The sequence below is a fragment of the Lissotriton vulgaris genome, chromosome 12 (genome assembly GCF_964263255.1).
Source record: "Lissotriton vulgaris chromosome 12, aLisVul1.2, whole genome shotgun sequence".
NCBI classification, from domain to species: Eukaryota; Metazoa; Chordata; class Amphibia; order Caudata; family Salamandridae; genus Lissotriton; species Lissotriton vulgaris.
Genome location: NC_141700.1, coordinates 628,942,655 through 628,967,711, shown reverse-complemented (window position 1 = coordinate 628,967,711; position 25,057 = coordinate 628,942,655). Strand labels below are relative to the sequence as shown.

The 25,057-nt window shown below is 42.8% G+C and overlaps 1 protein-coding gene across 1 annotated transcript in view; it reads left to right on the top strand.

The window, feature by feature from the left end:
* Positions 1–25,057, top strand: part of LOC147677886 (mitochondrial inner membrane m-AAA protease component AFG3L1-like) — a 365,672-nt gene that overhangs the window by 25,299 nt on the left and 315,316 nt on the right. Inside the window, exons 2-3 of the mRNA XM_086945781.1 lie at positions 2,537–2,624; positions 7,237–7,305. Of these exons, the coding sequence (XP_086801907.1) occupies positions 2,537–2,624; positions 7,237–7,305 (157 nt within the window). The remainder of the gene's footprint in view (positions 1–2,536; positions 2,625–7,236; positions 7,306–25,057) is intronic.

Sequence of the window (25,057 nt, the reverse complement as noted above, 5' to 3'; positions counted from 1 at the left end):
CCTTATTTTGGTTCACATTACAAAGGTGGTGCATTCCAATGGGCTTTTGGTAATTTTACAACTGTTTATGTTCAAATAATGGGTCTAAGCAGGAGGAATTGAATAATGGGAGATTAATTGATGACATGACAATCATAAATGCTTAAAACAAAGTCTTCTTGTTGGCTCCCAAAATTGTTCTACTTATTTTTGGCCAATCTTCCACCCACATTTGCTAAATCACATTCTTTTTCTCGCAAAGTTTAACGTTTTCAAATTGGACGTTCCGTTTTTGTTGATAATCCAGTCCTAAATCTCAGTAGGATTTCATAAGAAAAAGTATGCTCTAAAAATATACTGTGATATCAACAAAACATTTTATTTGCTGTGGTCATAAATATGCCATAGGCTCTTGGAGGTTAGCAAGAAGCATACTGGAAGGAATTAAGGAGTTCAAATATTTTGGTCTGACTTTGACTTCTGTCTCTTCCTGGTATTCACAGCGGAGGAAAACAAAGATGGGTTTCTAGTATACTGACAACTTTGATCTTTTTCAATATTATACATGGGGGTTATCAATTAGCCCTCTTTTTTTAAAAGCTATTCCCGGTAAAGTTGTACCAATGGTGTTATATGGTTGTGACATTTTAATGCTGAATGATAGATTTAAAGTATTCCGAAGCTGAGGGTATTGAAAAAGTATTGCTCCCAGCCTTGACAGTAATACAAACCATTAGGTTAGAGTTGTAACTATCCTCTTGAGATATACTAGCAAAAGTCAGGCGCTGAATGTTTTATTAAATATAAAGGAATTTGATCAGACTAAACTTTGCAAAACATTCCTTTTGGATAGGGACCTAATAGTGAATATGATCTAGGACCTAAAATAATAAAATCCTATTGTGACTGAATATCACTTCTTTCCGGGATAACTGGACTCTCTAGAAACTAGTTTGTTGAAGGGATAAAAGGATTACTGGAAACTTTGAGTTTGGATCCCACTTATTTGATTGATAAATCCTCCTGGACCCTGACACAAGATTATCTGAGACCTCCAAATATCTTAAAATACATGATGTTTCCCAAACCTATCATTAGGAGATGCCATATTTAGGTTAAGTATTCAGTCAATATAGGGTGTCAAGTGGGTAATTTTATGTCCATATTTTTTAAAAGTCTTTTTGTTCATGTCAACTGTTAAGATTAATGAAACCGTTATTTCAAGGTGGCTCATATCAGGCTGGACTGTAGTTTGTTTTTTTATATATGCTGTATGTTTTTACTTCCTTTTGTTTTTAAAATAATATTAACTAACACTGAGCAGGTTTAATGTAGTTACATGCCATAGGAAAGTTTATTTGTACAGTGAAAAAGAAAACACTATGATGGGAGTTTTAAGAGATTTCTCTATAAATAAAACATATTGCCACTTTTAAGCATGTCTTAAAGAGAATATCTTTTCTAAGTTGTGTTGCAGAACTTCATCTAATGTGTCTGTGTGGTTTCTGCATAGGGTTGTGTTGGAGCAAGATCACTGGAAATGTATCCTGCCTCCACCCCTTAGATTGGTTGTTTTTAGGGTCCTTCTCTCATCTGAACTATGTAATGCACAATGACAAGTCATTGTCATCATAATGCAAGGTCTCACATTCCGCTGTAACCAATGGTATAGTTCTGGAAGTTTGAAACCTGTAATCTACTGAGTTTGACGTATGACCTTTTTAATAAAAAGCTGTTCGGATAAGGTTGACAAATTCGGTGAAGCAGTGTAAACCCATGTAAGTTACTGTCCTTTTATCATCAGTAATGCTTCAGCCCTAAAAACACATGTAGTCCTCTGTTAGCATTTGTCTATCTTGATGTACAGTTACAGGTATCTACCTAGATTTTACTGTTTGTTGCTTTATCTTGAGAACGTCTTTCGTTTCTCAAATTGGTTTTCTCCAATCTCTAAAACCCAGTTTATAGGACTGCCTAAGTCTTTGCACAACTTGTAAGTTCTCCTATTCTCCTTAACTTTACGCATTGGAGCTTGGTTGGACTGTAGTACACCTACTGTGATGTGCTGAAAATGAATATTCTGACTAGCCTGTACGCATTTTTCCTTAGCACTATCAATCTCTGTTTCTCTTTATTCCTGATGAAAGCCCACAGAGACCTTTTGCCACACCTATTGCTACCATTGGATTTACATAGAGCATTGTTCCCAATTAAGTGATATCAAAGCTTGGTTACTTTGCATGGAAAGATAATGCAGCGGCAGGTTTGGAGATGATTGTTTCGCTAATTTAACAAGTGGTTATCCCAGGGGCGGGACAAACAAATCTCCCTCAAGCTCTCTTGTGTGTTAAACATGCTGTGAGAGATTGAGGTAATGCCAAAATTCATCACATTTTCAGAAGTCAACGCCAGGGAGATACTACCCCATGTGTTTTTATTGCAGGACCAAATCTTTGTGTGAGGAAGGGAATGCTAACTTGTATCACCTGTTTTACAGCATTGCCAACTCCTCTAAATAACTTGGCCCTTTAATATTTAATTTTATTTTGCTCTTCAGTATTTTAGAGGGAGAGGTCCATTACAGTTGATTGACAGATGGAAATTGGCACCATCCTCTGTGTGGTTCTGCGCCAATCAACCAAAAGGTGAGTCATTTTTTGATGTTTCTGAACAGTATGTGTTATGGAGGAGTGCCATCTTTATAAGTGTTAAGAATTGGATTCTGAACTTGATAGAGCGAAGTAGGATTTTTACTTCTCTCGCTCTCCTTCTCACTATGCTTAGAGTCAATGATCATTTGCTTCCTTCTTTTCAATATAGATTTTCCCTTCTCTTTTCAACTCCTATCTCCACTCCATCATAGATTCATTTTCCTCCCCTCTGTCTTTGGAATGCTGTTGACATTGGTAATAATTCCTTTTTTAATGTAAAACTTCATCAGCAAAGAAGAGTTGGAGAGAAAATGAATATGCTGTTTTTCCCCGCATACCATTACCCCCGCATTTTGTTACAATGCAGCCATCACAACGACCACGTTGTAACAACGTATTCCATTACCCCGCAAGTCGGAGCAATGACTTGCGGAGGGGGGGGGGGGGGGGGGGGGGGTTGGCGCTAGGTGTTGCAATAGTAAAATGTACTATTCCAACTCCAGTCTGTGCGGACTGTAGGGAAGATGTTGGATTTTATATCCAACACCTTCTCCCCCGTCCGCAAGTGATTGTAATGACTTGCGGGGTAATGGTATGTGTTGTTATAACGTCATTGTTGTTACAACGGCGTTGTAACAGCATGCAGGGTTGCGGATGCGGGGTGACGGTTGTTTACCCCAGAAAATATGTACATTTGCCAATGCTTGTTTTTGTGGGCGATAGTCTTCCAATTATTAGGTGAGAGTTGACCCTGAGGTGCTGCCGTCCTTTCAATTGATCTAATCTTCCTTTCACAACTTTCCGTGGGAAGATTATCATTTGTTGTTAAATGTGTATGGAAATGGTGGCTCATCAAGTTTAACACTTTTTATTTGTGTAATCGAAAGTTTGCACATTTTAATGGTTTCCTGATCTTTTCTTCTACCTAGCCTAAGGTCTAGTAAAAAGAAATGATATGCTTTGATGTCTGACTGGTTTACTTCACACCTACAACTTAAGTTTTTTCAAAAATGTATTCTTCCCTCTTAAAGTTCCAGAGTTGATACGTTTGTGATCTTACTTGTGTAGTTTGTACCTGAGGCTGGGACCATAATTCAGCCCCTTTGACGATTATGGAGTTAGCCATTGCTTGAAATAGCTAATTAATTCACTTATTTCCCAAGGATACTTTGAGAAAGATGTCTTAGTCAGTAGTTAGGCAATCCTGAACAGCACTGACTAAACCCAACTGACTAAAACCCCATACATGTTCAGTTAGAAGTAGTAAAATTCAATTCTGAGTAGCCCCGGCTGAGAGACTAAAGTAGCGAAAGTAGAATGTTTGTCTGGTCTCATATGACAAATGTTAAAATCAGTTGCAGCTTGACCACCTACTTCTTGGAGAGTGCTACAGAAAGGAACTACTGCTAGAGTTGTTTAAACCACTTGGCAGATCAGACCTGCCAACTCACAAGGCACTGCGGGGTGTCACACGATAACCGCTCCTTTCACACTGTCAAAGAGTGAAGAGCCGATATCACATGGTGGTAGACAGTGTGACACACAAATGGTATTTACTGAGCATAAAGAGGTTTTGGGCGAGCTCAGTGTAAGATTTGTATCTAATTTAGCATAATAGTAGATGGAAAGTGGGGACTGGCTCCCCTAACGCAAACATCCTGGATGGTGCCATCTTCAGAGACTGAGGATCAATAGTTTTAACACCCAATGGAGACTTGTGAGCTCGGCCAAATAGTTCCCCTATATTGTCAATAAGCTTCAATACAACCAGAGCAGATAGGAGGTTGTTAAAAGACTTCTTATAGTTTCTGAAGTTCATTACTTCTATGATGAATGTGGTGCTAGACGGTCAATGACCTATGAATCCTGGCAAAATTAGCGAAGGGAGACTTTTTTGGGTGACCTTGAGTTTAAGAACTGGGTGCATGCTTTAACACAATAAAAGGTATCGGTTGCACTCCATTTCATTGTTAAACATTTAACATCCTCATGCCTTCAGTTGTTGTGCTCTAACTTGGAAATTCTAGTGCAAGGACGTTCCCACATCCTGCAGTACTGTGACTTCCAGGATGCGTGTTTCTGGTTCAGGGAAGACCTGGCTTGGCAGTTCAAGCTGGACTGTTACCCAGAGGCACAGGGTCAAGACTGATATGCGTATTACTGGGTCTGAACTGAGGTTGCGAAGTGAGCTTAAGAACGATGATGGATTCAACCCAGATCTGTGACTGTGGGTAAGTGTCTGAAAAGTTTCAGCGCTCTGTCCATCATCTCCTTGCGTTTGCTTATTTCGCCCTAAGTTGGCAGGGTATGCCCAGATGTGGGCCCCTTGCTCACTTTGCCACTGGATTCAAGCTAGCCTAGCTGATGAGGGGTGTTACCCTGAAACCGGTTCCAGGATGCTTGTTTCCGGTTCAGGGAAGACCTGGCTTGGCAGATCAGGCTGGACTGATACCAAGAGGCACGGGGTCAAGACTGATTTGCATATAGCTGGGTCTGAACTGAGGTGGCGAAGTGAGCTTAAGAACGATGATGGATTCAACCCAGATCTGCGACTGTGGGTAAGTGTCTGAAAAGTTTCAGCGCTCCGACCATCATCTCCTTGTGTTTGCGCAGTTCAAAGTAGAGCCAGCTTACTTTCAACTTGCTTTGTTTAAGGAAGAAATCCTTGAATGTTGCAGTGGTTCGCCAGAAGAGAGCTTCAGGACATTATATGCAGCTGTGAATGAAAAACAGAATGTTTTGAACCTCAAGCCAGTAGTACTGAAAGAGCTAGTCTATGGTTCCGTGCAAATAAAGGGGCGATTACACAAAAATGTAACCGACTCGTACATAAGTGGAGAAAAACAGACAGATTTTACCACTAGATTAAGCCTGGAGGCAATGAATTGATTCATTACTTGTGAAGTCGTAGATGATAATCTCACACAAGAACTAATGTTACAATTCTACAAATCTAGAATGGACTAGGTGGTCCCACCAGCTGGAACTGTAAAACTCAAGTACTCCACTACTTTCAGACCTTATATCATACTTTCAGACCATATATCATCTCCTTACTTAAGTGAACATAAGTGAATTTGACTCAGAACTCCGAAATTAATCCAGTATTATGAATGGCACCCTTACCCATGTGAATTCTGTATCTCCATTATGGTTGCGGATGTCCATTTTAAGGCAAATGCCCCAGACCCTGTGAGTAGTTCTTCACTTGCTCTCTTTATCACAAGAACATCCGGTTTGATCCCAGTCTATTAACCAGTAATTATTTGTGACAATGAATTATAGATGGACTTATTAGCACACACTCCAATAAGTTGACAATTATTTCAACAATTTCTACCTGTAGTGACCTGAGTGCACTGCACCTTGGCGCCTGTACTTCATTTTGTGATCTTACAGACCCAATCTGGCAACCATATTTATCTAATCTGTAGAGGAACTTGTAGGTAGCACACCCTTTAGGTTATAAAATAATGCTTACTAAAATTGTTGCGAGCCTCCGCTCTAGTACGCCTAGCAACATGTAATTTGCTAATTCTATAGTAGTGGAACATCCTACAGGTCACAGCATAGATAATGTTAAAAAGCTTCTTACAGTTGAGTATTGGATTATAATTCCCAAATGTATGCGTACTGTCAGATCCAATCAAATAATAAATCTTCTATCTTCACTACTTTTATGCAATAATATGTTCATAGTACTGCTTGAAAGTATATTCTTTGTGTTTTAAGTTCCATTCCCATATTTATCATTAGCCCTTTAAGCTACGTTGCTATCACTCTGTGGGTTAGGCTAATAAACAACTAAAACACAAACCCAAGGAGGTAAGCTACATCTTCCCATAGAATAGTAAAATCTCAGTAGTCAATCTTAGTAATCACATTATGAATACATGTGTCTACGTTGATGACCAAAGAAGTGCAGGGACATGCACAAATCCTGATTTTAGGTAAATACGTGAAAAAGGTTAAAGTTATGGTGTTAACCATTCAGGATCAAGGTACTGCTAGAGAATGCTCATTTGTCGAAACACCCCACAGGACCCTATTTATTACTATTGGAGGAGCCATAGACTGAACCTCTATGAGACCACACTTACTAACCGATTCCGCTGCACTGTTGTCAACACCATGCTTTTCTATTTGCTTACAAAAAGACCTTGGGGATTGAAACTTGCTAACCTGGAGGCCCGTGACAATGTTGGGGATGAATATACATATAAATGCACAACTCTTCCCTCACACTTATGAACATTCATGGTTGAACAAAGTGTTACTGCATGCTAGGTAGGACAGTGTCTTGAACCTTCCTTCCAACACTAAATCATTCCCTCAAAGACCACACACTCGTACACTCTGACCTCTAATTGTGTGTGCTTGCACTGATCTGCAATAAATAGACAATGTTAAGGACACAAAAGACCACACAAATGGTAGCAATATACTGTACAAATGTTTAGTAACTGTAACACAGCAGGTATTTTTTTTGTTCTGATGAGTTCAGAAGGGAATGTATAAAAAAAAACCAGAAAATAAACTTTGAGATCGGAAACAAAAAGGTGCATGGATATGTGCATTTGTAAATGCAAAATGTTTTCTTTTGTAGGTTTTGAGAAGTATTTTAAGAAGAAGAGTGAAAAACCAGACCCAGAATCAACTCCTTCCAAATCGAATGGTAATAATTATTTTCTGGTGTTCTTCTGTGGAAGTTGCTTTGCATAACTTATTATGATACTTCACATTATGCATTATATAACAAAATAACATTTTCTACATGCCTAGTTAGTCTGTCCAAGCCATTTGCTTACTACATCCGTTAGCCTGTGAAATAACTGCTGATTGGTTATTGAACTGGCATCTCATTGCATCAGTTCAGTTCAGTTCAGTTCAGTTTCACATCAAGTGAAGTATCACATCAGTGTAAATGCTGCCAGTAAGTTTCATTGCTCAGTGCACCATTAATCGAGTTGAATGTGATAGTCGTAACTCCTCTGGATCCTTGTCAGCTATAGCAGTACATCCTTTTTACTGATATTCTTTTGCACCCTAATTCCAGTACTTGAGCCACTATTGACTCCTTATTTTAGATTTTCAAAACTCAGGTAGTTCAGGTTGTTAATTCCTTGTAGCTCTGCCCTTATTTCTCACTCCTGATGTCTACTAGACATTGATATTTCAATGCTGTGTCCCTAAATATCTCATTATTGCAACTGAATACTAACCTGCTATGCACCAGCCAGTGTAGTGCTTGAACCAATATACTTGAGTCTGAATTTACAATAATCCGTAACACCTCCTTACTCCTCTTCACATATCTTTCTCCTATATGTTAATATATAGTATCTCATACTTTGTATTGGAGTTCTGACCTTGAAATCCTGATTTTAATGTACTGTTTCTCTACTTTTATCTGTTGGTACCTGTTGCACCAAGCAGCTGCCTCGCCAAGTTTACAAATTCAGTTATTTACGCTGGGTTAGTCCAATATTGCATTTCACAAAATGGTGTACTGGCTTAATGGTGGTGCCTACACCTACCAAGGTATCTGATGAGCCTGCTGTTGTCTGGGTAAGGAAATCTCACCCGTTTTTTTTGTGCCATTATCCATCAAAGGCAGGGCACACGTATCCTATGCTTGAGGGACTTGCCTTTTAAGATACACAGGATCTCAATGACCAAGCAAGTCAACGCCGTCTCCTCCTCCTGCTTCAACACCCTCCGCATGCTCCGCAAGATCTACCGATGGATCCCGACAGATACAAGAAAGACAGTCACCCAGGCCCTCGTCAGCAGCAGACTACGGAACAACCCTCTGTGCAGGAGCCCCGAACAAGCTCATCAAACGACTACAAAGCATCCAAAACGCCTCGGCGCGACTGATCCTCGACGTACCACGCCACGGCCACATCACCCCCCACCTGAGAAACCTGCACTGGCTCCTCGTCAACAAGAGGATATCCTTCAAGCTCCCCATCCACGCTCACAAGGCACTCCACAAGACCGGCCCAGCCTACCTCAACAGACGGCTCTCCTTCTACATCCCTAACCGCCAGCTACGCTCCGCCGACCTCTCAGCCCCCTGAGCACGTAGAAATTCAGGAGAGATTGTTGGAAAGGGGCGTTCCCCAAGCAAGGATCCGCCCACTAGGCACCAGGGAGGGGGAGCGGCCCCTTGGGCAAGGGCCTTTGCTCCCCCATAAAAATGTTGGCATAATTAGTCTTTCTGCCCATCTGCCCCCCCAGGGGGGTAGCAAGCCCACTAGACACCAGGGATTTTTTATGGGATATTTATTAAGGGTGGGGCTACCCAAAACGGGCATGCCGATGCCCCCACCCCCCAGGCCACAAAATTACAGTCTTTCTGCCCGCCCTGGGGGTAAGATGGGGCAGTAGCCCACTTGACGCCAGGGATTTTGTTTTTGCACCATTTTTCTTAGAGTGGGGCTGCCCGGCTGGCATGTCAATGCCCCCGCCCCCAGCACCATTACAGCCTTTCTGCCCCGCTCCCCCCCCCCCCTCGAGGGAGTAAAAAGCCCACTAGACGCCAGGGTTATTTTGGGGCAAATCTAAATTAGGGTGGGTACTGCCCAAAATGTGTATGCCCATGCCCACACCCTCTCCCTGTCACGGGTACTTGGGCCTCCCACACAAGTGAGGCACCATTTTTATCGGGAGACCCGGGGGAACGCTGAGTGGTAAGAAATTTGTGTGAGCTTGGTGATGCCACACTTTCCCACACAAAAATGTGTGAAAAAAGAGATATTTTTTTTCCAGCTAAAATTAAGGTTTGCAGGGGATTCTGGGTAAGGAAATGTTCGGGGATTCATGCAAGCCATACCTCCTTGGAAGCCCCGGGGTGTCTAGTTTTCAGAAATGTGTGGGTTTGGTAGGTTTCCCTAGATGGCCGCTGAGCACGGGGCCAAAAATCCAGGTAACCCCCTTGCAAAATCAGGTGGTTTTGAGATAGGCAATTTTGATGTCGCCTCACTACGTTTTGGGCCCTTGCCTGTCGCGGGTACTTGGGCCTCCCACACAAGTGAGGCACCATTTTTATCGGGAGATCTGGGGGTACGCTGGGTGGTAGGAAATTTGTGTCAGCCCAGTGATGCCACACTTTCCCACACAAAAATGTCTGAAATAAGTGATTTTTTTTCAGCTAAAATTGAGGTTTGCATGGTATTCTGGGTAAGGAAACGTTGGGGGATCCATGCAAGCCATACCACCCTGGAAGCCCCCGGGTGTCTACTTTTCAGAAATGTGTGGGTTTGGTATGTTTCCCTAGGTGCCGGCAGAGCTAGGGTTCACAAACTACAGCTAGGCACTTAGCTAAAAACAAGTCATTTTTCACTGCGAAATTAAGGTGTGACCACGTTGCGTTTTGCGCCGTTTCCTGTTGCGGGCACTAGGTCAACCCACACAGTGAGGTGCCATTTTCCTCGTAAGACTTTAGGGAACTCTGGATGGGTGGAAATTTGTGGATCCACGCAGATTCCAGAACTTTCCACCACAGAAATGTGGGGAAAACGTGTTTTCTTTTGACAATTGTTTAGGTTTGCAAGGGATTCTGGGTAACCGAACCTGATGGGAGGCAGTCAAGTCACACCATCCTGGATTCCCCTGGGTGTCTAGTTTTCAAAAATGTATAGGTTTGCTAGGTTTCCCTAGGTGTCGGCCGAGCTAGGGTTCAAAAACTACAGCTAGGCACTTTGCCAAAGAAAGGGTAATTTTTCACTGCAAAATTGAGGTCTGACCACGTTGCGTTTTGCGCCGTTTCCTGCCGCGGGCACTAGGCCGACCCACACAAGTGAGGTACCATTTTTCTCAGAAGACAGGGTGGGTGGTAATTTGTGGATCCACGCAGATTCCAAAACTTTCCACCACAGAAATTTGGGGGAAATGTGGGTTTTTTTGACCATTTTTTAGGTTTGAGAGGGATTCTGGGTAACAGAACCTGGTGGGAGGCAGTCAAGTCACCCCATCCTGGTTTCCCTGGGTGTCTAGTTTTACAAAACGTATAGGTTTGCTAGGTTTCCCTAGGTGCCGGCAGAGCTAGTGTTACAAAACTACAGCTAGGCACTGCGCAAAAAAGGGTACATTTTCATTGCTAAAATGTGGTGTGTTCACGTTGGGTTTTGAGCCATTTCCTGTCGTGGGCACTATGCCTACCCACACAAGTAAGGTACCATTTTTATCTGGAGACTTAGGGTAATTCAGATTTGTAAAGCAACTGTTATTACCTATTGATTTTTGATGCATTTCTGCCTTCCAAATGAGACATTGTGTAAAAAATAAGTAATTTTGAAAAATGACGATAATTCTCATGCTAGTAGGAGTATTCCCAATTTCGAAAAAATGCAAATATGTACTATTTCTAAACTCTATAATTTGTTCCCATTTCAGAAATACATAGGTGTTTTTCATACCGATTTTTTTTTTTTTTTTTTTTTTTTTTTTTTTTTTTTAAATGTATGCATTTTCCCACAATAATTGCTATATACCCGGCACATAATGCTGCTCAGTTTTTGACTCTGGGTTCGTCAGGTTCTTGGTGAACCTACTAATCCTATATATCCTCACAACCAGGAAGGTCCAGCGGATGTAACGGTATATTGCCTTTAAAGAGCTGTCATTATTATAAGAAGTTACAGGTGAAAACGTTGACACAAATGCGTTTTTTTTTTCAACTAATTTTCAATTTTTCCTATATTAACTGTTAGTTTCTATAAAGACACCTTGATGGATCTACACAAATGACCCCTTGCTGAATTCAGAATTTTGTCTACGTTTCTAAAATGTATAGCTTTCCAGGATCCATTATTGCTCTCACACCCATTTCTACCATTAACTAAGGAGGTTGAAAGCACAAAAAATAGCAAAAATAGGCTATGTCCCAGAAAAATGGCAAAACGGTATAAAAAATGTTGGTTTTCTGACAAGTGTGTCATTCCCTAAACGCAGGGAAAATGGTGATTTCAGCCCCACAACCCCTTTTTTGATAACATTTGCAGGGAAAAACCCAGACGCTTTAATTTGCAGCCCATTTAAAAAAAAAAAAAATGTTGCTGTACTTTTGCTAATTTCTGGGACCCCTCCAAGGGAATCCACAAACCCTGGGTACCTTTTAGAATCCTCATGATGTTGGAAGAAAAGGAAGCTAATTTGGCGTGGATACCTTATGTGGTCAAAAAGTTACAGGGGCCTAAGCGCGCACTACCCCAAATAGCCAAAAATAGGCTTAGCACAGGGGGGAAAGGCCGAGCAGCGAAGGGGTTAATGCGATGTTTGGCATGTTTGCCAGGGCATCCTACCCTACAAGTATACCCTCTGGCCCCATGGGTCCTCTTGCCTTTAACTTGGGCATCCCCCAACAGAATGCCCAGGCACCTTTTGTACCTTTTATGCCGACCGCTCCATCTTGGTAGGTCCCTGCGCCGAGGTTTTCGACTCCGATACCTCAGTCACTGGGGCCGTCTGGTGTTGGATTGACGTTGACCGGGATTCGATTGGCGCCGCTCCCCGCGTTGGAAGGCCCTCCTACGATACTGGCGCCGTTGTCTCCGGTGCCACGGCTGGCGACGCTGACACGATCCGGAAGCAGTGTTCCGAGAGGGAAGCGCAAAGGCTGCTGGACGAAGATGAGTACCAGCAGGAGCAAGAGGAAGGAAAGATTCTCAACTCTGTAGACTAATTTGAGGGGCTGCGTGAGGCTAGTGGACTGGACACTTCCCCGGAGTGGGAGCTTTCGTCACCAAAGGCTCTACCCTCTCAGGATGTCACTCCTTATCATGCGGTTATCAGGAAAGCTGCAGAATTGTTGGCATCAGCTGAGGTGAATGCTAACGAGAACAATGGTCCCATAAAAGTTAAATTAATACAATATCACAATTTAGTAATCAGAATTGGAATTGCGAATGTATCGATGAAAAATAAACAGTTAAATTAACAATTAAGTTCAACGCAGAGATAATATACAAAAAAGTGAGTGAGCAAGGCGTGACAGGGTAAAGGTAAATCAGCCAATTTCCTTACCGCAGGCAACTGACTTAAAAAGTGACTTTTCAATTTGTGAAAATGTAGGTAAACAAAGTCATAATCAGAGTTACATCTCTCACTCTTTTTCATCGATACATTCTTAATCCCAATTTTGATTACTAAATTGTGATATTGTATTAATTTAGCTTGTATTGGGCCATTGTTCACTTTAGCATACGTCCACCCTTGGTCCCTTCAGGATCTTCTTGTTCCTTTTCTGAACATCAGCTGAGGTGAAATCAAATATCCTGAGTTGCTTGATTCTACTTCCTCTTCTAGTGAACCACTGCTGCCTTTTAATGTGGCAATGATGGAGCCAATTATGGAGGTGTGGAAGAAACCCTTGTTTGCCTGCAGTTTCTAGATCAGTGGCAGGGAGATATAGACCTGCTCCTGGTGATCCATCTTTCCTTTGCCCATCCATCTCCAGAAAGCTTGGTGGTTCAGGCTTCTTACTCCAAACAGTCAACTGGATCCTTTCCTACCACCCCGGGGGATAGAGATTTGAAAAATGAAAACAGTCGGACAAAAAGGTGTTTTCCTCAGCAAGTATGGCTCTCAAGTCTACAAACACCACATTCTTGCTTGTGAGGTACATTCATGCCCTTATGGATTCTGTCAAACAATTGGCCCCTAAACTTCCTGAGGATGATAATTTCTTGAGGCACTTTCAGATTCAACAAGTGGCTGCCCGTCAGGTCATCCATTTGGGTTTAGACACTGCAGACTCAGTTGCCCGAGTAATGGGTTCTTCAGTTCTTACGAGAAAACATGCCTGGCTTAGATCTTTAGGTTTCTCGGTAGAAGTACAGGCTACCTTACTGGATCTAGTGGAAGAGGTGTAGCGCAGGTCAGGTCACGGGGTTCACGGTTCGATCCCCGGTGTCCGCGGCAGGTCAGTCCAGCACCATGTGACTCTGGACAATAGCTCGCTTAATCTTCCTGAGGGCCCCCAGCGCCGGAAAACGACTTCAGAGGTAGCTGTGCGCTTTACAAATTTAAGGTTATTATTATTATTATTATTATTATTATCTTTCCTTCGATGGGTCAAGATTGTTTGGAATAAGGCGGACTCTGCGCTGCAGAGATTCAAGGACAGTAGGGCTTAGGCAGATCCTTGGGCCTGCAGTCCCAGCCCAGGGGCTATGGATACAAGAGGTATTGAGGTTTTGTGAAGGCGGCTTACTTTAGAGTACATCAGCAGCTGCAGCAACAGCAGCAGCAGAATCCTCTGTACCGGTCGTACAGAGGAAGAGGTAGAGGCCGTCTTCGGGGAGCTTCCCGGCAGCAGTCTTCCTCCTCCTCCACCCCTGTCCCCACCACTGGTACCACGGAAAAGTTGCTCTGTATCCCCCATTTTGGAGCATGTTGATCCCGTAGGGGGTCGGGTGTCCCATTTTCTCCAAGATTGGAAATCTGTTACCTGAGACCGTTGGGTTTTGAATCTTGTGGAAAATGGGTATGCGCTACCTTTTCTAGGGTTTCTACTTCCTTACCCGCCTCGCCAAGTCTGGTGTTCAGAGGATCATATGCTGCTTCTGCTGCAGGAGGTTCTCGACGTACTGCAAAAAGGTGCGATAGAGGTTGTTCTGGAGCGGGAAAGTAGTCCGGGCCGTTACTCCCGTTATTTCCTGATTCCCAAGAAGGATGGTCGGCTAAGACCAATTCTGGATCTCAGGGTTTTGAATTTTTACCTCCGGCAGGAAAAGTTCAAAATGTTGACCATGGCTCAGGTTCTTCTGGCGCTGCAGCAGGAAGACTGGATGGTGTCGATCGACTTACAGGATGCATATTTTCACATTCCCATCCTGAAGTCACATCAGAAGGATCTTCGTTTCACGGTAGGGTCACAACACTGCCAGTTTGCATTCCTTCTGTTCGGCCTTACTTCGGCACCTCAGGGTTTTGAATTTTTACCTCCGGCAGGAAAAGTTCAAAATGTTGACCATGGCTCAGGTTCTTCTGGCGCTGCAGCAGGAAGACTGGATGGTGTCGATCGACTTACAGGATGCATATTTTCACATTCCCATCCTGAAGTCACATCAGAAGGATCTTCGTTTCACAGTAGGGTCACAACACTGCCAGTTTGCATTCCTTCTGTTCGGCCTTACTTCGGCACCTCAGGTTTTTACAAAGGTTATGGCGGTGGTGGCGTCTCAGGAGATCGGATTCCTGTTTTCCCCTACCTGGATGACTGGCTGCTCAAAGCAAAGTCGCCAGAGATGGTGCTGAGTCACTTGCATGCAACAACGCAGCTGTTGTTCAACTTGGGTTTCTCGATAAATGTGCCCAAATCTCACCTGGTGCCCTCTTAGTGCAACCTGTTCATAGGGGCAGTACTGGACACTACTGTGTCTCGAGCTTTCCCGCCTCCGCAGCTGATTCTCGACATTCAGGGGATGATTCCTTTATTTCACGATGGAGCATTTGTTCCAGTCCTGAAGGTCCTACGCCTGCTTGGTCTGTTCGCTTCCTGTATACTGTTGGTCATCCATGCACGCTGGCACATGAGGGCAATCCAGTGGTGCCTCCACAGGCAGTGGTATCAGCACAATGGGGATCTCGGGGAGAAGATCAGAATCTCCAGAGAGACTGCAGTGGAGCTGTCTTGGTGGAGTGTACAGAGCAACCTGTCTCAAGGAAAGCTCTTTCAACCACCTCAAACGGTGGCCATAGTGATCATGGATGCCTCCACTCTAGGGTGGGGTGCTCATCTGGGTGATCTGGAGATCAAGGGTCTTTTGTCTCCAGAAGAAAGGTTGTTTCACATCAACCTTTTGGAATTGCGGGCAATATATTTGGCTCTCAAGGCCTTCCTTTCCTCCCGTCATGGTCATTCGATTACAGTCCTGACGGGCTACACTACCGTGATGTGGTATGTAAACAAACAGGGAGGGGTAGGGTTGTATCATCTCTGCAGAGAGGCTCTGCAACTCTGGTCCTTGGCCGAGGGCTATCAGATTTTTGTGATGGCAAGTCATCTGGCAGGTGTGCTATATGTGCGTGCAAACAGTCTCAGTTGGCATTACTCTGCCAATCACGAGTGGCGGCTTCATCCAGAATTGGTTCAACACATCTTCAGAATGTCGGGGTTTCCTCGGGTGAACCTCTTTGCCAATTAGGAGAACGCACACTGACCGTCGTTCGGCAGCCTTCAGTTTCCATTGCAGGGAGCGTTGGGGGACGCGTTTCAATTGGATTGGAGCTTGCAACTCCTTTATGCTTTTCCTCTCATCCCTCTTGAGTTCTGAGGAAAATTCGCCAAGACCGGGCCCAAGTTATTTTTGTTTTTTTTTGGGTCCTCATCCTGTCAGTTAACTTGTAGGCGATACTCCATTTCCAAAAACGGAGGGCAGGATGGAATGAAGTCTTTCCAGACAAGAAATAGCTGCTTCCATTCCCACCCTTCATATCACACGAAAGAGGGGGAACAGGACCAACAACCATAATTGACTTAATCATTGAACCCCGTTCTCTGGCACCAGTCAACCAACAAGGCCCAAACCTTTTCCTGACTTCTAGGATCACATGCTATATCTTATTGGCTGGTTCGTATGATATTTTGTTTACACTCAGAGAAGAGGGGTTGAGCAGCCAATTTCCAAGCTTTACATATTTCTCGTCTTCCCAATAGGTTAACATAAAAAATTATGCTAATGGCCCTCTTATCAAATGTTGATACATTATCCTGACATAAACCAAAAAAAATAAGTAACGGCGTATCGTCTAACTGAATTCCTGTAACATCCTTCAGAAAGTCAACAATATCTGACCAAAATTTAGCTAACACTGGGCAGGTTAAGAACATATGGCAATCATTCGCCAGAGGATCCTTACACCTTGAACATACATATTGAGTTCCAGAAAATGTTGTTAACTTCGCAGGGGTCCAATAAACCCGGTAGAGGGTAAATAAGTGATTGCGCTTAAAATAAGCTGGTTTGACTATTTCACGCAGCAGTGAAAAGGAAGCCAGCCAGGCATCGTACAAATCAATTTCTTCTAAAACATTTTGCCATAACTTTTGAATATCGTCCTTAACATTGTCCACTGCTCATTCGATACCACCAGGCAACCTCTTTATTAATTTTCTCTATTTTCATAGCCTAAATTAACCACATATCATCCTGGTGTTCTACCCAGTGCTGTCTGGCCCACCAAGCGGAAAGTTGATAATATTTAAATCGGGTTAATTCTCCTTGGGTTCATAGAGACAAAGATTCCCACGTCATCAAGATGCTACCTGATTCAGGACTCCCCAACGGAAAAAACCTGCATGCTTCAGTGGCAAGCTAAGCACATCATCCAAACATTCTGGCATACCTGGTGAACCCCATATCGGAGAATAATACGTTACTCCCATCTTATTCCGTACAAAAACCCAATTTTTCACTGCCTGTAACAAAATCTTAAGTCGAACCTTTTAAAAGAAATTTGGATCCCCAAACTTGAACAAAAATTGACACTGGTCATACCCATGTTCACTCAACATTGCTCCATAAATAGAACCCAATACAGAATCGTCTGGCTTCCTTAATAACATTCTAAAATTTTTAAAGTGAAAGACATGCACGTAAACCCATAGATCCGGTAATGCCAAGCCCTCCTTCTCCAACCTCCTTCTAAGCCTTTTCCAAGAGATACGGGCACCTTTTGATGACCATATAAAACTACCAATCTTACCCTGTATCTTAACAAGATCATTCTTTTCAAATGGAAGAGGTATATTATTGAAAATAAACATTATCTTTGGAAGGATGATCATTTTGATCAAGTTCACCCGCCCATATATATTCAGAGGGAGATCTGCCCACCTATTCAATAGTTTCCCAACCTCATTACTGATCTTTCTCCAGTTTATGATAGGAACATCTACTAATTTTTGAGTAATTTGAATACCCAAATATCGCATCTGGCGTTTAGCCCCTGGGGTCGCAGATGTTTGATTCCACTCCATTACTTCAGTTTTATCCCTGTTCACACTAAAGCCAGAGACCTTCCCAAAAATCTCTGCTCTAGCGAGGAGCTTAGGAATAGAATGTGCAGAATTTTTTGTTTATATAAAATGAGATCATCTGCATCTAATGCCAATTTAGCCTCCAAATTATTATATGTAAACGGGAAAATAGTAAGATCTTGTCTAATTGATGCTGCGAATGGTTCAATGTAGATATTAAATAACAGTGGAGACATCGGACATCCCTGCCCAGTCCCTCACATGATCTTAAACTAATCAGTTGGTTCCCCATTAACTAACACTGCAGCTGTAGGAGCTCTATAAATTACCTGGAGGGACTTAATAAAATTCTTAGGGAAACCAAACTTTTCCAAAGATACCCATAAATATGGCCAATGAACTTGATCAAATGCTTTGGCAGCATCTATTGCCGCCATAGTTACTGGAAGTTTATAGCATTCTGCCAAATCTATTATTCCCAACATTATAGCAGTGAGGTCATTGAGCTGTCTTCCAGGAATGAATCCCCTCTGATCCGTTTGGATAATGTTTTTTATAATTTTGGCCACCCTGGTCGCCAATATCCCCATGTACACCTTGTAGTCCGTGTTCAAAAGGGATATAGGCCTGTAAGATTCGGCTACGAGTGGGTCCTTATTTAGTTTTAAAACTAAAACTATTGTTGCCTCATCCCATGATGCCGGGGGATCATCCCCGTCCCTCAATATGCTATCAAAGAGTTCTTTAAATACTGATATTAAATTATCCTCTAATATTAAATATAACGCTACCGGAAGGCCATCTGGGCCCGCTGCCTTTCCTCTTGCCATCCTTCTCAACTGTGTCCGAATTTCTTCCTCCGTTATTCCAGAAGCTAAAGAAGAGAGATGGAATCCCCACGCTTTCCAAAAATTCCTTAATTTTTTCTGCCTCAGGGTTGATCTCATTATGTAATTTGGCCATATATCTCCAAGTCTGACCCGTACCGCCCTCCCTCAGAATACTAATTTGATTTTGGGCTCTTTCTGTTTTAGCCTTCCAAGCTAAGAGCCTTCCACTCTTCTCCCCATAAGAAAAGTTCTGAAGTTTGCTGACCTTCCATCTATTTACTAAGATATTATCCAAGAAGCTCTTATATTCTACTTGAAGATTCTCTAGCTTCTTGGTAAGAAGTGGAACCTTAGAAAAAGGTTCTAAAGAAGCCCTTTGTAATTCCTGCTCTTTACTTTGAATATTCTCAAGGAGGGCCTTCTCTCCTTCTATGGGTGCGATTCTTCCCAATCACAATAGATCTCTGACCTTAAAAATGCCTTAAAGGCGTCCCAAATAAGCTGCGTCTTAGCTGACCCTCTGTTAACCTGGAAAAACATCATAGCTTCCTGTCGTAACTTTTTCCTTAAAATTCTTTTTATTAACATTTTCCAAGACATAGCATGTCTAATACGAACAAACATACAGACCATTGTACTACCGCATCCCACATCCAGATACAGTAATTGTGCATTGTCATCGTACAAATAAATTACCACACATAACAAAGATGGTGAAAACAGGTGATATACGTAGTTAATCAATCTGGTTTGTGCACGGATATTCAACCAGATATTTCCAGTAGTCTCTTGGTCGTGATCCATCCGGCAGCTCTTCTTCTTAGGTCTTTAAAGTGTCCTGACAATATGCCATATCACGGAGCCATTGACAAACCTTAGGAGTGTCCTTACTATCCCAACATAGCAAGACCCTACGTTTAGCAAGAAGTAAGGCAATCATGCAAAATTTACGTTTAGTTGCTCGAACATTGTACAATAGCCCCAACAGACATGTAATACTTGAACAGTCAATTGCAACACCTACCATCTCACTCAGTGTCTGAGTAACCTTTTCCCAGTATTCCCGTATTGGTGAACAGCACCACGCAAGATGCAGGATGTCTGCTGATTCAGTTCCACAACTTTTACATTGCGCATCCTGACGTAAACCATATCTATGGAGCCTAGCTGGAGTTAATCGGTTTGATGCAGGTATTTGTAATGCAGTATTCTCAGATTTGCATTAGGCGTCCACATTTCTGTAAGAGAACATGCTATCGACCACTATTCCTCTGTGAGCAAAGGATCCAGTACCTCGTTCCATCTCTCAAGTGCTCTGTGTGTCGTGTCGGCTATTTCCTCTTGGACTATATTGTATAGTCGAGATACTAAGTGTTTGTTACTAGGGCTAGTTATTATCAGTTGCAGTGCATTTAATTGCGGTGGTTACGCCGGGTATGTGGGATATAATTTCTTAATCGCCCCTTGGAGTCTGTGGTACGTAAAACGAAACAATAGTGTTTGATTGCTTACATAAGCAAGGTCATTTGGCATTTTAAATACCCCATCATGATAGAGATCTCCCATAGTGTCAATGCCCACCTGTCGTAACAGTCCCATGCCCACCTCTTCTCGTGTGACTGACAATTCGGGATGATCGTGCAGTGGGAGAGCAGGGGCATACAACAGTAGTTTACGTGCCAATCTTCCCAATTTACACCAGGCAGCGTTTGTTGTGTCTATAGTATTAATATCCTTAGATTGCAATGGTGGCCTGTGATGAGTGATTACCACTGTTAGTGGGACAGGTAATGCGTCCCCTTCCTCTATTGCCGCCTGTGTGAGATGGGGGATCTGGTGGTACCAGTAGCGTGCATACTGCGCTTGCGCACATAGGTGGTAGTAGAGCAAGAAATCAGGCACCTTGAAACCTCCCCTGGAATAGGGTAATGTTAAAGCTCGCAGTTCTATGTCGGCCTGTTTCCCCGCCCAGATAAGTTTGGTCACTAACGACGATAGTCTTCGAAAAACTTCTGTTGGAGGAGGGATAGGTATGTTATTAAAAAGGTTGAGGAGTTTTGGCAGTATTACCATTTTAACTATAGCTAATCTATCCGCCAATGATAGGGGCAGTTGGATCCAGCGACCAATTTTCTTTGTCTAGTGTACTTATTGCTCTACCATAATTAGTGCGAATGACAACCTCCGGATTACGATGGTACGATACTCCGAGATATTTCACCGGCTCTGACTGCCACTCTAAAGGAAATTCTGTAGTGTGATGGTGTGTGGAATCTGTAAGAGGGATAATCAGAGATTTTTCCCAATTGATTTGGAGACCGGATTGCCTCCCGAATTGATATATTCACGCAAAAGGGGGACCAAATGTTGCTCCGGGTCTCCCACATAAATCATCATTTCATCCGCGTATAAGGAAATATGCAAGGGGCGTTGCGGGAACTGCAGAGCCAAATAGTGATGCTCTTGTCGAATTTTACAAGCCAGTGGCTCAACACAAATAGTAATGGGGACAAAGGACATCCCTGCCTCGTCCCCCCTGCTATGGGCATACCATCAGAGATATAGTTATTGACTCGGACACTGGCCGTTTGTTTAGTATATAGCAACTGGACCCACTGTAAAAAAAACATGGGGGGGAAACCCTTCCTCTGGAGCACCGTCGGTAGATATGCCCATTCTATAGAATTGAATGATTTGGCAGCATCTAGCATAACTGCGGCTGCTTTGGTTCTAGGTATTAAGAAATGGGAGAGCGCAAAAAGCGTCCTGGTATTGTGTGCTGTTGACCTTGCCAGTATGAATCCCGACTGATCCGGGAGGACCAAGTTGTCATGAGGGGCTGCAATCTAACTGCCAACAATTTAGCCAATATTTTGGAATCTATATTAAGTAGTGACAGTGGCTGCTAGGAGTCGCAACACTCAGGAATTTTAGCGAGCTTAAGGAGGGCAACCAGCACGGCTTCTCTTAAGGAAGGAGGAAGTATCATCTTATCAAATGCATCACCATACATAGCAACCAAATGCGGAGCTATCAAGTCCACGAATGCCTTATAAAACTCGCACGTAAACCCGGGGCCTTACCATTAGGCAGCGACTTAATAATCTCTGTGACCTCATCTACAGTAATTGGCAATGATAGCTATTCTCTTTGCGCATCCGATAGCCATGCTACAGCTGTGTCTGCTAGGTACTCCACAATCTCCTCTGGTAAGGCAGTAGGTTGGGATTCATATAATATGCCATATGTTTTCACAAATTCCTGCAATATACCCTGTGCGTCAGTTCGTACATCCCTGTTGGCATCTCTGACCTGTCGGACAGTTTCAGGGGCACGGCCGTCACAAATTTTCGATGCGAACTCTCTACCAGGTCTTCCCCCTTCACCAAAGACCCTAGCATTAGTGAGCCTCGCCAATTTAAGTTCGTCCTCTGCAAATGACTGATATTCTGACATGACAGTCCTAATGTTCCCCAGTATCTGTGGGTTCTGTGTAAGTTCATATTCACACTCTAGTGATTTCAGCTTGCCTCACACATAGATAGTTGTCTGCGTATATCTTTCAAGATTCCTACATTTGTACTTATACATACACCTCGTAACGTAGCTTTAAAAGCCTCCCACAGTAAACTAGGGTCATCAGTGGTAGGCTCATTTAGCAGAGAGTAATCTGATAAGACAGTGGTAATCGTTTCCAAGTACACAGAGTCCGACAGCGCTTTCGCGGTGTAGCACCAGCTATAGGGGGCGGCACATAATACGGTATATTAATAGATAATAGTATGGGATTATGTTCAGATAGAGTCTTGGGTATGTGTTTTATAACCTTGGTCCAAAGCAATATGTTGTTGGACCTTATCCAATAATCAATACGTGACCAGCTATTGTGTACAGCAGATGTATGTGTTGCTTCCATACGCGCCGGATTTTGAGCTCTCCAGATATCATTTAATTGCATTTCTGACATAATATCTAGCAATTTAACCATCTCCTTCCGGTGTGGCTCTGTGATGGAACCCGATCTGTCGAGGCACTCATTTAGTATTAGATTAAAATCCCCTCCCCATAGCACGGTCTTACCCACCACACCATGTAACTGCTGCCAGATCTCATGATAAAAGGTCAGGAGCATCCATGTTTGGGCCATATGTATTGATAAGTGCAATTTGCTGCCCCTGAAGCTTGCCCGTAACAATGATATATCTTCCCTGAGAGTCAGCAATGGTAGCATAGCATCAACAGCAAAATGTGTTACCTATTTTATTAAGACTGTAACCCCTCTAGAATACGAAGAGTAATGTCGAATTATGAAAAGTGTCAGCCCATTTACGACCAAAGTTACTACCTGAGTGCGGGGCGATATGGGATTCTTGTAAAAGAGCAATGTCAATATGTAATCTATCAAAATAGGCAAACATTTGCCTAATTTTTTGGGGGTTATTGAGCCCCCTGATAGTCTAGGTAAGTAAGTTTAAGTGTGTAGACCTCGATTCAGCCGCAGCCATTTCGTTTATAGACCATCATACTCCAGCGCATTGTAACTATCATAAATTGCACTTCCCCAATGTGAAACAGTTTGTGTGGAAAAGTATATACCATGTTATGTATAACATAATCAGTGCAGATCGTAGCGATGCATCTCAAGCACTCTGGTCTGCATAACAGTTTCCCTCCCTTACCCACCCACCCACCACCCACTTTAGCATCCCAATTATGCCAAAGACAAATCCCCTCCCAAAAATACAACCAAACCATAAACTTCATGGGGAACTCCCATGCGAGGGTCCGCCATGGGCACACAACACCTTCCTGACGTAACTTTGATTGAACCACTTCGTCAAGTAAAATCGTTCGTTCTAATGTCCATCTTATAGCTCCTCTCTTTCCTTGTAGTTTCATGGATAATAAAACAGCAGAGTGAACAGAGAGGATAGCAGGCAAATGGTCAACTCTATCAACTTCTCCATATAGGCCCTGATCAATCAAAAAGTAATCGATGCAGGAATGGTGGCCATATTTTTTGCTGTAAAAAGTATAACCCTTCTCATTCCCTTTTTTAGCTCTCCAATTTAATTCATGCTTCAGAATTGTAAGTGCATTCATAGAATTTAAAGGGGTCTTATGAATTGTCCCAGAGGTCCTATCTAACTCTGAGCTTTGAACCAAATTAAAATCCCCTCCGATAACTACTGGAACATTAACTAACAGGAGGGCAGTCTCCAATTGAATCAAAGAGTCTGGGTTATCCTGATTTGGTCTGTAATAACTTACACATACCATAGCCCTATTCTGGATTTTAATTTTAGCGATTACCCACCTCCCAGATGAGTCCGTAGAATGAACTTCTAATTTAATACTACAATTAGATCTTATAATAATAGCAACTCCTCTTGTGCTACCTCTCTGTTTTGAACTGTCAATGTCCTGGACCCAAGACCATTTTGTAAACCTATTTAAATACTCCTTCTCTTCCAAATGTATTTCCTGCAATAGTATAATATTAGCCTCGGATTTTTTAAGGAACTTCTTAACACAGGGCAATTTTATCCTGGATCTCACCCCATTCACATTCCATGAGATGAGATTTACTAAGTTCTTAGACATTTATTATTGTAAAGACTCTGACCCTCTCATTATAAACCAAAAGCAAATTAAACATATATATATTAATAACCTGACAGGTAGAGGACCCTACTTTTTTTCCCTATTTTCCCAAATGCTCCCAAAACCCGTGCCCTCCCCCCCCCCCCTCCCCCCCCCCCCCCCGGGAACCCACTCAACTATCTCTTAAGGCGTAAGCGCCGTTCGAGATATCCCCATACTAACAAGGTGAGCCGGGCATCCTAGCACATGATTCCAATATTAACATATTTACACAAATAACCACTATTAGTTTGGCTTATAAATCGTTATTAATTGCCACCTTTGCTGCAAATAACCTATTACTCTGGGTAGCTCTAAATAGCTCTCATGGCTTGGCCCCATATCTTGACTTATCTTAATCTTTTATCATACCCCAAGACCATCTATCTATACATATAACAAATTACATTCTCATGAGGGCCTGAGGGAGGCACCCTCTACGAAGCCCCTCCCATCTTACTTAACAGGGCATCGACTTCCTCAGGTTCCCGGAAATTATACATTTTGTTGTTCCACATAACTTTCAACATAGCCGGAAACTTCATATGCACCTGCGCTCCCTTAAGCCTTAATTCATAGATCGTTGAGCCTAGCAGCCACTGACGTTCCGCTGTTCTTATACCTATATCTGAGCGAATTGAGTATGTACAATCCCCATACGTAGATATCCTTTCTTTTAATGCCTTAGTTAGGACAAGCTCCTTAATTGTATAGGTATGAAAAGTGACAAGGATCTTCCTCGGGGCTTTCCTTCCCGGCTGCAACCTATATGGATCTCTATGCACCCTTTGAAGTTCGTTCGCCCAATCAATCTCCGCCCGATCTCAGAGTAACTCCCCCAATAGACGAGACACAAACCCCTTTAAATCTGCCCCTTCAGCATTCTCCTCAATACCCAAAATACGTATATTATTTCTCCTAGCCTGGAGTTCCAGTCTCTCCAAATCTAGCTGTTGTTCCTTGTT